General features: G+C 37.7%; 1 protein-coding gene across 1 annotated transcript in view; it reads left to right on the top strand.

Moving 5' to 3' along the window:
* The window catches only part of Chn1 (chimerin 1), a 153203-nt gene that overhangs the window by 48459 nt on the left and 89650 nt on the right, over window positions 1–15094 (top strand). The window contains exons 3-5 of the mRNA XM_052182719.1: window positions 1839–1894; window positions 7845–7876; window positions 11373–11486. Coding sequence (XP_052038679.1) covers window positions 1839–1894; window positions 7845–7876; window positions 11373–11486 — 202 coding nt within the window. The remainder of the gene's footprint in view (window positions 1–1838; window positions 1895–7844; window positions 7877–11372; window positions 11487–15094) is intronic.

Raw genomic sequence — 15094 nt, 5'->3', positions numbered from 1 at the left:
TAGCTCAGACTAGACTTGAACTCTTGGTAATGCTCCTGTCTCAGTTTTACAAGTTTTGAGTTTATAGGTTTGTGCTACAACATCTGGCTCTCGCCTAAATGAAACTTTTCATAGATGTACTGTGTGTCTAAATTTGTTGTATTTGCTATAAATGTCCAAATACACACACACACACACACACACACACACACACACACACACTTTGTATATTACTTAGGGGGTATTTTATCTAAAAACTTCTCTTCAAGTAATAGAACCATGCCTTTTTGGGCAATTGGAAGTACTGAAAGAAAATAAAAATAACTAAGTGACTTAATGTTAAGAAAAACACAGGGTAAAAGCTTGGTCGGCTCTGTTGTGTGGTTGGTTACCCTTCATTCTTCCTAGCTGCCTCCTCTTGACTTCCTGGATAGGCAGATGCCTCCTAATTATAACCACAAACCTACTCTGGGAATCACATTTACTTAGGTTCTAACTATAATTTGTTTTTAAATCTTCTTGACAATGGCTTAACTATCATAATTGGAGTTTTATAGGTGACAGTATTTTCCAGAGCTGTTTGTTGACACAGAAGACAGCACATCTTTTAGGAATTACAGACAAAAGCAGACACGTGGAGTGGGTTTTTACCTTCTCATTGTGTTTTCCAGGAAGGAGCATGGGGCGGGGCGGTCTCCCTTGGCCTTTGACTCCTTAGGGTAGAGCAGGGCTTTCTGATGATGCGCACGCCTCACTGTCAGGCCCAGGCTTGGCCCTGGAGCTCTCTCCCTTCTGATCTCAGGGTTAGTTCTCAGGTTCTATGGCACATCATCTCTTTAATCTGTTTTCACAGAAAGTACTTTTGATGAACTAACTCAGTGAAATAAGATATTTAGAAATATTTTAATATACCAGCTCAGGGATTATTTGTAGTCATAGAAAAAAATCCAAGGAAAACATTTGTATCAGCATTTCAGACATTTCTGAAGAAGTGTTTGGTTTTTAATATTAAAGAGTAAAATTATAGATTCTCAGTTGCATTTTAAAATATTTTTGTTTCTTTTATTTTTTGAGCTTATAATATAATTACATCCTTTACTCTCCAAATCCTCTTGAATATCCTCCTTGCTTGCTTTCGAATACATAACCCAATTTTTTTACTACACATATATATGTAACATTTAAACATTTATATTATATTACTAAATAAATAAATAGATCCTGCTGAGTTTGTATAAAGTTACGTGTATATATTTCAAGGCTGACCATAACCTATAACTCCTGATTTCAGTTCCATGTTTGATAATAATGGACTTTAAGAAATGTTTCTATTAGGAAAAACAAAGAATGGATATAGAGAAGAGTATAAAAATTACAGCCCCAATTGTTCCAGAACAGTGATTCCCAACCGTCTACCACTGCAGCCCTTTAACTCAGCACTTCATGTTGTGCTGACTTCCAACCATAAAACTCTTTTTCTTCCCATTTCATAACTGTCATTTTGCTACTGTTATGAGTAGTAATGTAAATATCTTATGTTTTTTCAAGGTTTTAAGCAATTCCTGTGAAAAGGTTGTTTAATCCCCAAATGGGTTATGACGGGTTATGACCAGCAAGTTGAGAAACACCATTCTAGAAGATACTTGTCTGGATTATGATATTTCTGCTTTTGTTCTGCTAAAATTTGGTAACTTTACATTGGTCAACAGTCTTTGTTTTGTTCATTACAAATTTTTATTTAGCAGGAAATAAGACTGAAGCAGTTTTCTTGTGAGTATAAAAAGTAACCAGTTTCTTTTAATATGTTTCTAAATTCTGTATAAGGGAAAGTGACACCTTTCATGTCTCCCTTCTTGTAGTATACCAACTGCAGCAGGAAGCCCCTCACCCGCGAAGGATCACCTGCACTTGTGAGGTGAGTATGATGGAGAGGTTACAACTGAAGCCCTGTGATTCTTCTGTCTCCCCAAAGCTGACATTCTTGGAGGCTTGTTTGTGGGTCACAGCATAATGTTGTAATGAATTTATTTTATTACTAGTTTGATTGGCTTTATGGATGCTGTTTAGAACATTGTATATATATATATAACATGTTTGTATAGTTTTAAATTATGTCATTTTCTTTAATTATGCATTGTTTTTATACTTTAAAATGTTGTATTACTTATTCTGATAATTTGAAAGTATCATTGTAGAATTATTAAATTATTTCTTCTATTAAATGAAAGATTTAAATCATAATTTTAAAAAGGAACAAAAATTGAGCCAAGGCGTGTAACCTTTAATCCCATCACACAGGAGGCAGAGGCAGGCAGATCTCTTGAGTTCCAGGGACGTTTTTTTCTACACGCGCGTGCGCGCGCACGCACGCACACACACCTGGAACATGAAAGGAGCAAGGGGTGGGTGAAAATGGGTGGATATGAACAAATAAATGGATAATTTGTGAAGGAAATAAAACCCCATAAAATTACTCAAATAAAAGCTCACAGAAAATCATGAAGTCTATTTTATGTTGGCCAGTACACCTAGTGGCACTCCAATGGAGAGAACTGATTCCCGTTTGCCAGCAGTATCAATTGCAATAGCTTCTTGGTTGTGTCTATTTTTCCTTCTCAGTGCTGGGATTTTGTCTAGTTTGAACCTGTGCTAGCCTTAGCTATGCTGTCACAGTTTTAGTGAGTTCATATGTATATCAGCCCTGTTGTGTCTAAGAAACACACACACTCCTTGGAGTTATCCATTCTCCTAGCTCTTAAAGAGTCTTTCTGCCTCTTCTTCTGGATAGATCTCTGCACCTTGACGGGAGGCATTTGATGACAACATCCTATTTAGGACTGAGTGCTCTAAAGTCTTGCACTCTGCACATTGTCCAGTTGTGGGTCTCTGTGTTAATTTCCATCTACTGCACAAAGAAGCTTCTCTGTTGAGGGTTAAGCAAGGCACTGATCTTTAGCTATAGAAATGTGCCTTAAGTGTGATTTTATTGCTAAATTCCTTTAGTAGCCTAATATGTGGATATTAGCTTTTAATCTGTAGATTTGTGTGTTTATCTAAATAAAGAGGTTAAATAGCTACTAAGGGACCTAGGGATGGGGAAATAGAACATAGTGTTTCAAAGAGCTAAGGGAACTAGAGTAGGGTGAATTGAGGAGGAGGGGGATGGGAGAGCAGGGAACAGGAGGAATTGGAAGGACAACTAATCCTGAAGACTTTTGAAAAGCCATATGGAAACTTACTACTGAAAAAGCTTTCTGAAATATATGCATATAGGAAAGAAATTTAAATGAAATCACAATATGGGGGGAGGGAGGAGACAATTCTCCAACCAGACATTTTATTCTGTCAAGTAAAACCTCCAGTGCCAAGAATGGACTACCTCTTGTTGGGTCATTGGCCAAAGGAATCCTGTAAACACTCCCAGACATCACAGGCTATTGCCACAGCAATTGGTTTCCCTTTATAACCTGATGATAGGGCCCTATTGCTAAAGATTCTACTTACTTATATCATCAAACATAGTACTTGAGCTGTTACCCACCTGTAAGATTCACCTACTGACTAATGTTCCTGGTACTAGAAGGTGTTTTGGAGGCTACAGGAGGAGGAAAGTAATCATCACTATTACCCTTTATTCTACAACAGTGACCTGCCAGTAAGATACAATGGTGCACCAGTGGTACAACATATATTATAGGAGTAACCAACTACTTAAAATATTTTTGAATTTAATTTTACCCCATGATATAGAACCCATGCCTGACCCTGCTAATGTGACTTGAAACTAGATGTTTATATTTTTATTCCTTAAATTAACCAGCCAGTATTCTCTGAACAGTTACTTTCTGTTAGATCCTCAAAATTTAAGTCAATCTCTCTCTCTCTCGGAAGAGCTTAGAGCCTCTATAGGGAATAGAGTAGATTGACCAATAGAAAGACTGGTAGCAATTACATGTATCCAGTTTTTGTGGTATTTGTTTGTTTGGTTTTTTTCCCTCCACTTATAGGGAACTTGTGGTAGAATGCCAAGAGATAATATTAGAGATCTACATAGATGAAAAATAATTTAAAATAATTTTATGTACTAAGTATATAGAGTGTAGACCCCATCCCTTTAGCTCTAGAAGTAAAAATATTTTCAGCAGAAAAACATATTACGTTTTGATTACTTGGTTCCAGTGTAGAAGCCAGATTAGGAAGGAAGATGGACCTTTGGAGGCAAAATGTCTGGTTTAGGAGATTGCTGTAGAACTTCTAAGGATCAGTGTTAGAACCTGTAGGACACTGGTTCTGGGAGTAGCCAAGAAGGGGCAGACAGAGGAGTCTCTAATGCAGCAGAATACATGCGGTTTGATAGACTGAGTGTAAGGGAAAAGTGACTGTAGGGAACTAGTCATCTGTTGCGGGGAAATAATAAAAACAAACCCCGTGCACGCCAACCCCGTGCTTCAAATCCCCCACAATCTTTGTGGTACACCTCAGGCAAACCCAGCTTTGCTGCTGTATCTTTCTCTCTTGAACCTGGGGAAGCTGCTGTATGAAGGAAAACACGACACAAACTTAGTTCAGAAACTATGGTAACTCAATCGCTGGGCTCTGTAACTAAAATCCTAATCTTGTAAGCCTTATTAAATCTAAACCTTCCGGTGGCAAATCCTGATGGATCTGCCATTGAAACCAGGAGACATTCATAGCTACATCTTGTCCTCATGCTATTCCTGTCCAAAAAGGGGCCAACTCTCCTTCTTCCTCTCTTCCCCTCTCGGACACGGAAGTCTGATCTACTTGCCCAGTGATTGGTTCCTTTATTCATTAGGTACTGCTTCACAAAAGTCACCTGCATATGACTCATTCCTTGCTCACAGCCCCTCCCAGGAGAGCAGAATTAGCATCAACATACAAACAGCACTAGGCCCATCCACAACAGTCATCTCTTGATTTATCTCCTTCATCTGATTCTCAGGAAACAGATTTTTCTTTTCTTATAAGAACAATTAGATGTTTTAAAAAACATAATAAAAAGCATATAAATGCTTAAATAAGCATAAATTATTCCTACCGTTGCATGACATTTAAATTTCTAACTTGATACATTTAAGTCAATTAATTGTAGATTGTAAATCATTTTTATATTACTGACTAATCTTTTAATTTGATTATCTGAGTAATATCTGTACGTTTGACTTAATATCTTAGATAACCCTAAAAGTTCTAGATTTTTTTTTAAAGAAAATCTTCCCTACTTCCTTGGATTCAAAAGACAAGCAGTGAGTTTTATGAGCTGAGAAATTGTTGGAACAAAGACCAACTCAGATGGGTTTTATGTTGGAAGATAAGTAACATGACTGCAAATACAGCAGAAATAAAGTTTCCCAAAGCTTATTATTTAAGAATAATTCTTAGGAAAAGGTAGAATCATGATTCCCTTGAAAAAACAAAAGCATGCTTATTAATTAAATTAAAAACAATTTAATTAATAAGATAGGGGACAACTAGCAGAAAAGTTTGTCACCATGCAAAAAAAGAGAATATGTATGAGAAAGGAAACTTTGCCACTTGTTTGTAGTATGAACGTGGGAAAGAAATGTAGTATGTTGTTACCATAATTCTACAATTGGGAGAATTTGAAGATGCCTCAGAGATTAGGTATATACTGGGCTAGTTTAAGGTGTGCTTTTGAGGATGCATGATATTGTCACTGAAACAGATTTCCTGCTATACTGGCAATAAATATTTCAAATTTGTTAGAAATAGTACTAGATCTGAAGGGCCAGCCAATAGGAAGTCCAGACCTGGCAGCCAGGCTTGTTGCAGAGCCGCAGACCACTCGGCAGGCTTTGACGCTGCTTTGGGACATGCCATTCAACCCAAGTCAAGTGAGACATCATCAAGTAGGCAGGAGGACTTTGTGACTGTGCACAAGAATACCAGGATTAACTTATTCTCCACCTCTTGAACAGGCAATATCTTGAATAACAAATCTAGCTTCCCTGGTACTCAGTTTCTTCCTGTTCCTTACAGTCCAGCAGCCCTGCTGTTTGATACTCATCCAAAGGAAATGAATGAAGACATAGCTGTGCTCTCAATGTTTATTGCCGTATTAGTCATAATGGCCAGGATAGTCTAGTCAGTCAATGAGTGAGTAAAGAAAGTGTGTGTGTGTGTGTGTGTGTGTGTGTGTCTGTGTGTGTGTGTATACACACATGATGTTATACACACACACACATGATGAAATGCTGTATTTCATGATAATGCAGTCTTTAAAAGAAACAAGTCCTATTATTTACACTCTTGTGGCTGATACTGGAGGACATTATAGTAAGTGAAATAAGCCAGGCCCAGAAAGTCAAACACTTATAATTTCACTCTGTAGAGTATAAAATGTTCAGTTCAGGATCAAGTTCAGTTCAAGTGTAGATAGTAGCTATTTGATGCTGGGGTGGTTGGTGACTGGAAAGGTGTTGGTTAATGAATACAACTTTCCCTTTAAAACAGGAATACTTAAAGAGTACAGATTTTAAGAGTGTGAGGGAATGCCTGTTAATTATGTTAGTCATTCCACAATGAACACATATCAGTACATGATGTTATAAAGCATAATGCAGATGTTAATTATACAGTATATGTTTTCATCAATTAAAACTTTGCCATGAAAAACAAGTTAAAAGCTAGAAATGATAAGATTCTTTTACAAAGTCAGAGTAGAATCATTCTTACCTTATTGTGGAGAGTAAATGCTCTTTGAATGTAATTAAAACATAGCAAATAGCTAGATTCCCTAGAACCTAGATTACCTCATAGGAAAAGGCCTTTCCATCGCTGTGATTTGTAGCTAGAGCTAGCTTGTTGTTCAGAAACCAACTTAAATATCATCTCAAAATGGCCTTGTCTGACCACCAACTTATAGCTAATATATTAGTTTCTCATTACTGCCTTTGGACCATTTACTACTCCTGTATTTTCTGGTGTTCTTACCACTTAAATAGACAAAACAAAATCAGTACTATTGTGTGTTTCTCATCCTTACAATGTATTTGAAAAATAGGGTAATTTTGGTTTTAATTTAGTGATATATCCCCTGCACATAAAAAATAGAGAAGGGCAAGCTGGCTGGGAGGATAAAGGCACCTGCGGCCGGCCGGGATGGGTGACCTCAGTTCACTTCCTAACACCCACATGGCCGAAGCAGAGAACCGCCTCCTGCAGCTTTTCTCTTGACTGCCACTTCTCATGATGGGGCATGAAAACCCTCTCTATCCACAAACAAACAAATAATAGAGACAATTTTCTTTAAAAAAAAAATGTTTTCTCTTTAGTATTTCTTGAAGGAATTGGGCAGATCTCTGTCTTCCTGTCTGTTCAACAGGAATCCCTCAGAATCTATGCTTGTTAATGAGTTGCATGCTATGGAATGCTATAGGAGAAGCTGACAGGAGGAGACCTGGTGATGCTATGTTAAGATATCTGTAACAAAGTGGAGAATGTGGAGGACCAGGAAGGAAGAGGACTGGGGACAACGGGAAGAGCCACAGTCTACTGTGACACTGTTGAGCATTAAGTTCTGTGGATATTTTACTCTCTGAGTAATGTGATTAAGTATCTTTTCTAGTTCATTCCTACCTAGAAACAAAACATAGTTCAACTGACACATGCAGCATGGATGTATAAGAAACAGGTCTAAGGAAAAGAAATAATAAATCCAATTAATTAATAAACTTAGAATTCATTCATCTTCTGCTTATTAAAAATGTTACGTAGATTCTTTTACTTGGTATGTGCTTTAGTTTATCATATAAAAATAGTGTTGGTTTTAATAGTGTGCATTTTAATTTCACAAATATTCATTGTTCTTCCTTTTCCTATAGGTAGAAAACAGACCAAAGTATTACGGAAGAGAGTAAGTATGGATTATCAGAAAGTATCTCATAGATTGTCATATGTAAAAGATACAAGTAAATGCATAGTTTTAGTAAAAACACAGGATGAGAGAAATATTCTAGTTTAGTGGAATTGAATTCTCTTTCTTTGATTACAGGTATAAATCTAACTGGTCTATAGGAAAATAAAGACAAGTGTAAATGCTATGAAAAACAAATGTGCAGTAGTGCTAAAGAAGTAACTACATACATATAAAATACATACTCCTAAATGGATTTCCAGAAAGTATATATATTTATATACTAAATACAATAAGACATACTTATAGATCCAGTAGGTATGGACAGTTTATTTTATATTACCCCCCTTTCTAGTTTTCTGTATTATGTTGTATCAGACCAGAATAGAGTGATTCATGACATTCAGAGATGTGTCAAGAATTTTTATATACTACCTTCTGAAGATGTTTTCCTAATGCTATTATTATTTTTTAATGTGCTTTGGTGTTTTGCCTGCGTGTATGTCTATGTGAGGGTGTCGGATCATCTGGAACTGGAATTATAAGCTGCCATATTGGTTGCTAGAAATTGAACCCAGATCCTCTGGAAGAGCAGCCAGTGTTCTTAACCACTAAGACATCTCTCCAGCACCCTTCCTAACATAATTTATTTAAAGCAATGGATCACTATGAGGGCCGGCTTCATTTTGTGTAAAATTATAGGCATGTGCCAATACATCAGTCAGTCCCCTCTCAGGTTTTCCAAACATCTTATCCATAGAAACTTATAGTTTGAATTTTCCACTTAATGTTGATAATGAGCATTATAAATTTTTTAAATTGCCTTTTGGTTTTAGTTCTACAGTTGAGCAACAAACTATACCAAAAATTATTCCAAATGTTGTTTTAGTGTTTAAGGTCTTAATTTTTCTGATTATTGAGAAATATAAATATAGCACTTTGAAGAAAAGAATAAAAATTATCTATAATCATATCACTCCCCAGATAAAAACTTACGTTTTTGATTGGGATAATATCAGATAACAATGTATATAACAAATATTTTTTTCTTTTTTTTTTTAAAGATTTATTTATTATATGTAAGTACACTGTAGCTGTCTTCAGACACCCCAGAAAAAGGGTATCAGATCTCATTACAGATGGTTGTAAGCCACCATGTGGTTGCTGGAATTTGGACTCAGGACCTTCGGAAGAGCAGTCAGTGCTCTTAACCACTGAGCCATCTCTCCAGCCCCGCAAATATTTCTAAATTATTTAAAATTCCAGGTGTGGGCCAGGTGGTGGTGGCACATGCCTTTAATTTCAGCACTCAGGAGGCAGAGGTAGGAGGGTCCCTGTGATTTCAAGGCTATCCTGATCTACAGAGCAAATTCCAGGACAGCTAAAACTCGTGGATGGATGGATGGATGGATGGATGGATGGATGGATGGATGGATGGATGGATGGATAGGTGTGTGGGTGGGGTGGGTGGATAGATGGATGGATAGGTGGGTGGGTGGGTGGATGGGTGGATGGATGGATAGATAGATAGATAGATAGATAGATATTTAGATAGACATGCACACACACACACATGAGTATTTAAGTAGTGTGAATGTCCATAGGCAGTGTACCTGTGGGTTGAGTTGAGCTGACTGCAGAACTGAGAACCAGTAACTTTAAGGGTTCTTCAGTTGACCTTCTGGTTGAAGCTCTCAGCAGGAATGCTGGACACAGAAGTGTATCCAGTTTTAGACTGGAGATTTATGGATTAGGAGACTTAATCTCTAATGCTAATAGTAATTTTGAGAAGCCTCTTACTGTACAGATTTAAAGGGATACAATTATTGTATCAATTGGTATGAATCATTTTAAGGGTCTTTAAATTTCATTGCCAACGTATCTTCCAAATTTTGAGTTTTATTGCTTTAAGGTGCTTGATCTTTATTTTAAACAGCTAGCACATTTTGCTAAGTTTATTCACTGATGGCACATATACTAATGAGGGTGTCACATCAGGGGTGGGCTACAATCTTGCTTACAGCAGATTCAGTGTATTGCCTGTGGACCTAGTTTTAAAAGATTAAGAAATTAATTGAAATGAAAAATTCAGGAGACCAATTAGAACATTTCTGATTGGTGTGATTTAAACATTATTGCAATGAACAGTTTTAAGACTGTTCAAAGGCTGAGCCAAACCCACAAGGAAAAACTTCAGAGAGTTGCCAATTACCCCAAGCAAAATTCCTGGGTTATTAAGGTACCAATAAGGGGCCTTTAAAATGTATTACAAAGTCAAATGACTATTGTCCTTTTATACTGTGGAAGCTGCAATGCTTCTTTTAAGCAGTGAGGCAGCTGTGATGAGAGAAACTATATCCATGCTCTTCTGTGATCCCTGAGCCTTTGAGATAAATTGATGTAGTACAAACAAGGAGAAGTAGTAACTACTCAGTGAATTGTCTGAGTTTATATATTAATATTTTATTATTTATTTACTTTTTAGTAATTTAATATGCCTTTAGGGACATTGTGGGCCATTTAGGGGAGAAATGATTTTTAGGAAATATTTGTCCCTTAGGAGAATGAATGGGAGATAGGCTAGTTGTGATAAGATTTGCATGTGGTATGATATCACCTTAAGTCTCCTCTTTAGGTGAAACTCTGTCTCCCTGGGAAGGAGTTTGCTGGGACTCAGCTCCTTTTGGATAGCTTGTCTTTATGTAGATAAGGAAAGCTTAGAGAGAGATGTGCTGTCAGATGAGATAGCACACTAGAGCAGCACATTCAGATGGCATGGCCTATATCCTTGATAGTCTTTGAGTTCCTAAAAGAATTTGATGTGTGAGCTTACATATTATAAATCATCTTGCAGGTCTAAATGATTCCATGTTTTAGATAATCTGTTACCGCTGCCATTTTTATTTTCTCAGTGTTTTATATCAGGTTGTTGTAAATGAATCTTTGCATAAAGAATTTATTTATTATTTGTGTTTAATTTTCCTTTTTTCCTCTGTTAATGAAAAATAGATTTGGATAGGAAGCGAAGGCAAGTGCTGCACTGTTTGCTTGTGGTGTGAATAGTGAGTGATGGCCGTTGTGCACACCACTGGGTGATCATGGCCTGGAGAGTTGTCAGCATGAATTTCCAGAAGTCTCGATCACAGCATCAACTGGGAAGAAGAAATGAGATAAACTTCTGTGTAGTATTCTTTAGCAAGCCCATATGGTCAAATGGCCACATGAGAATGAGTCCTCTTGGGTGAGGTGGAGGGTTCTGCCTTTGATGGATATGCATTTTGCTTCTGGGTTGGGAACTAGACTCAGTAGCCATTTTGGTGCTGCTCTTATCACAGAGAAGCTAGCCAGGAGCCATGCTAAGAGAACCAGGCACAGTTAAACCCGAGTGCTTTTCCTTGCACTGTGGCTGAGAACTACAGGTGAGGGCAGGGGGTGCTTGTACTGTTATCTTGAAAACCATGAGAAACTGCATCTCTGAACTGGTTGTATTCTGTAGGTATCATGGCATGATCTCTAGAGAAGAGACGGACCAGCTCCTCAGTGTGGCTGAGGGGAGCTACCTCATCCGTGAGAGCCAGCGGCAGCCGGGAACATACACTTTGGCTTTAAGGTTGGTCATAGATATGCAGTTATAACTGTACTATATTTTAAACCCTCTTAATAGAGGACTTTAACAATTTAAAGACATCCAGCATGTAATTGAATTGGTTCTTGTTTTCTTGGGGCCTAATTACCATTTTAATAGCTTTGAGAACCTTTAAAAATTCCCATGCATAGTACTCTCAGTGATGAAGGATTCTGATATGTTTGTCAGTTCCTTGCTCTCTGTCTTGTTGTGTCAGCTTCCCTATATTTCTTGAATAAGGAAAGACACTAAATATTCTTTGTAACTGATGAACCTAAAGCCAATGTTATTTCTTAAGTAGAATTTTGGTTGAAGTAGCTTTTCTTGAGAGCTCTTGGTTATTCTCTACAGTTCAACTTCACATAATGTTTTGGCTGTTCTTAGTTGACAGTGTAGTGCCTAAAACAAGTATTTCAAAACAATTGTAAGAGTGGAAATAGTAGCATCCCTGCCACTGGGCTTACCTTGTGTCAGGCTTCTAAGTGCACTTAATCTTCAGGACAGCTCAATATCAGCATCATCATTAGCATCACCATTATTATTACTCTTCTTTACAGTTGAAGAAACAGGGGGCCTGAGGCAGTTAGTTAACATGGCTAACCAAGGTCACACATAGAAGTTGTACTAGCATTTTAAGCCAGTGAGGGTTAGAGTGTGTTTTTAAACACTGTGCTTCTGCCTGTCTAAAGGCTTAGAATAGTTACTTGTTGTCTTTGTCCATCTCTTCATGGGTTAATGAACACTGGTCTCTGAAAAAAACTAAAAGGCAGCTGCAACTTCGAAAGTAAGTGGTGAAGAAATGATAGAACACAGAAAGCACAGGACACTGTCAGTGCTTACGACAGCTAGCCTGACTCCTCCACCATCCTGTTTCTAAGTGAACAGGGAATCCATTCTCCGCCACAGCTGACTATCAGTTAACCTTCCTTAGAACCCGACTGATTCAGTTCAGTGTCATTTCACAATGAGTTCTGAGGCCATTGAATTCTGGGAAAAGATCACAGCATTTGTAGGAATTTTGCCTTTTGTTACAATTATGATGTATAAATCCCTCTTCAATTACTTAGCTGTGTTGCTCGTTAATTTTAGTTGTGGTGTATGGGAACAAATATCTACTTTGGTAAACCAGATATCTTTGTTTATTTTACTACAAATTTTACTAGAAGACTGATTTATGGAAAGTCACAGAATTATTTGAAGTTGTTTACTTTTCCTAGCTTTGGGGTTTGTTTCTGCTTTTCAGGGGTCTTTAAACGTAGAGCCTGTGCATGTTGGAGACATTGTTAAGCTGTATCCGCAGTCCTTTAAGTTGGTTTATTTGTCTTTCTATCCCTTTAACTTTATACCAGAATCCTGCATTTCCTCTTTGTGGGAGTCATGTGATTATCTAGGGTGAGTGAGTCTTGAGTAACAGCCAGTAGACGCGAGCGAGTAACTCGGAAGGAGGAAGAGCAAAACCCTGCTCCCTTGACTGCAGTTTTCTTATTTTCCCAAGATCTTGTACACATTCTAAGACTGGAATAGCTTGAGCGCAGGCCTGCCTCTTGTCTTGGGTGCAGTCATTGTGTAGTTCTCCCTTCCTCAGGCATCAGATTCCAGCACTGTGGATTTAGTGTGGAGTAGAGACCCCTGACTGCCCCAGGTCCTCCTCTTCTTCACCTTCCTGGCCTGTCGTTCTGCCCACTTCCTGTCCACCTGGCACAGTTAATTGAGGTTAGAGAATAGGTGAACATCAGTTTGAAGGAAGTATTTTCCACTTATATGTCTGTGAGAACCTATAGTCTATCTTTTGTTATTCAAAAATCACCACAGGATTGTTACCTGGAAAGAAATATGGAGAAAAGAAAGCTGCAGGTGACGTAGGAAGAGGAATTTATGAATTTGTGTTGTGAATAATATATGCATTGAAATATAACTAACAGTTCTTCCTTCTTGAACTACATGTGTGACAGGGGAATGCTAAGAAGAATATGAAATAGAAGTTATCTTGAAGTGTGTATTTTTATTATGATTTCACACTCCCAGTTCAGCTGATAACTGACCCAGTTCACATCAGTTTTTGTTTTTAACATGATGTATAGTCCATTTGTGGTAAACAGCTTGTCTAGTTCATAGCCACCTGTGTTCATTGTGGATTGTCGTATTGGCCAACGGCTCTCTATAAAGGAATACATTTTGAACCTCAGGGTCCTAAGTTGATGCATCAGGACCGGCATGTCCAATACCAAGCTCACCGCTTTCCTTTCAGATCCCGTATGATGCCTCCATCCCCGTACTAGCTGTTAACCCTGGTTGGGTTTAACTCAAGGTTTTGGCCCTTGTGGCATTTAGAGCTTCCCTATCCCTTGCAGTCCATACTAAATCTTACAGCAAATATATATTGTTTGCTGTTAAAGATAAGTTAATTATTTTTTAATATAAACTTGAAAATTTTGGTTTTGTAATTTTCCTTTAGTTTTCTGGATCCATATTTTTTGTTTCTTACTTTTTATAGCTCTCCAAAGCCTTGGATACCATACCATATTCCCTAGTAATTAAAAGGAGTTTTCATTTGCTTATCTCATACAGCCAAGTCATTCCTATCTCTTGATTTTTTAAAGTTTCCTTTTCAATTTTAAGCATTTTTTTTTTTTTTGGATTGGTAAATGTGTAATGATCTCCTAGAGGCCAGCTTTGTCTCTATAATAATCATCCTGAAATCTCATATGGTTGTCATGATAGGAAAGGCTGGGACAGAAGGATTACTCAAGTCAGCCTGCCCAACAAAGTAGGGCCCAGTCTCCAAGGGGAAAAGGAAATTCTCTAAAGAAGGAGGAGCAGTGATTATTAAGATTGTGGAGGTGAATAGGCATAGAGTTGAGAAGACTCTGCCTCCTCCCACAGGCATTTCTTCCTTCAGCAGCAGTCTCTGTATGTGACGTTGGTGTCAGGGTATTGGTTCCGAGTATACAGCTAAGGAGAATGTACTGTCTAGGCTGTTGCTGTGACCCACTGCCTGTTTCACAGTGATTTGGAGGTTTCCTGTGGATTGATTTAACATTTGCATTAATTACAGCTTAAGGAAACACTAAGTCAGGCATGAAGGAATTTAATGAAATTTAAGAATTCAGCTGAAAACATGGTTTTTACAGTTTTAAGAGGTAATTTTTTTTCTCTGTGCTGGGAATCAAACTCAGGGCTTCATGCTAACTGCTGAAATACCCCACTAGTTCAGGAACTAATTTTTAAAACACATACTTCTTTGGTCTGAAGAGATGCCTCAGTTGGTAAACAAAACAAAACAAAACAACAGCAACAACAACAACAACAAAAAACAAACACTTGGGCCAGGGTGATTTCCAAGATAGCCAGGACTACATTTTGAGACCTTATCTTTAAAAAACAAAACCAAACAAAAATAGGCTTGGTAATACTCTTGTAATCCTTGTGCTGCTACAGGTAGATTCTTGGGGCTCCTTGGCTAGCCAGCCTATCCTGCTTGGTGAGATCCAGGCCAAGGAGAGATTTTATTTCAAAGAGACTTGGTGTCATCTAGGGAACAACTTATAGTTGCCCTTTGACACACACACACACACACACATACACACACACAC

This window comes from Apodemus sylvaticus, chromosome 5 (assembly GCF_947179515.1).
Source record: "Apodemus sylvaticus chromosome 5, mApoSyl1.1, whole genome shotgun sequence".
Taxonomy (NCBI): Eukaryota; Metazoa; Chordata; class Mammalia; order Rodentia; family Muridae; genus Apodemus; species Apodemus sylvaticus.
This window is presented reverse-complemented; position numbering and strand designations above follow the sequence as displayed.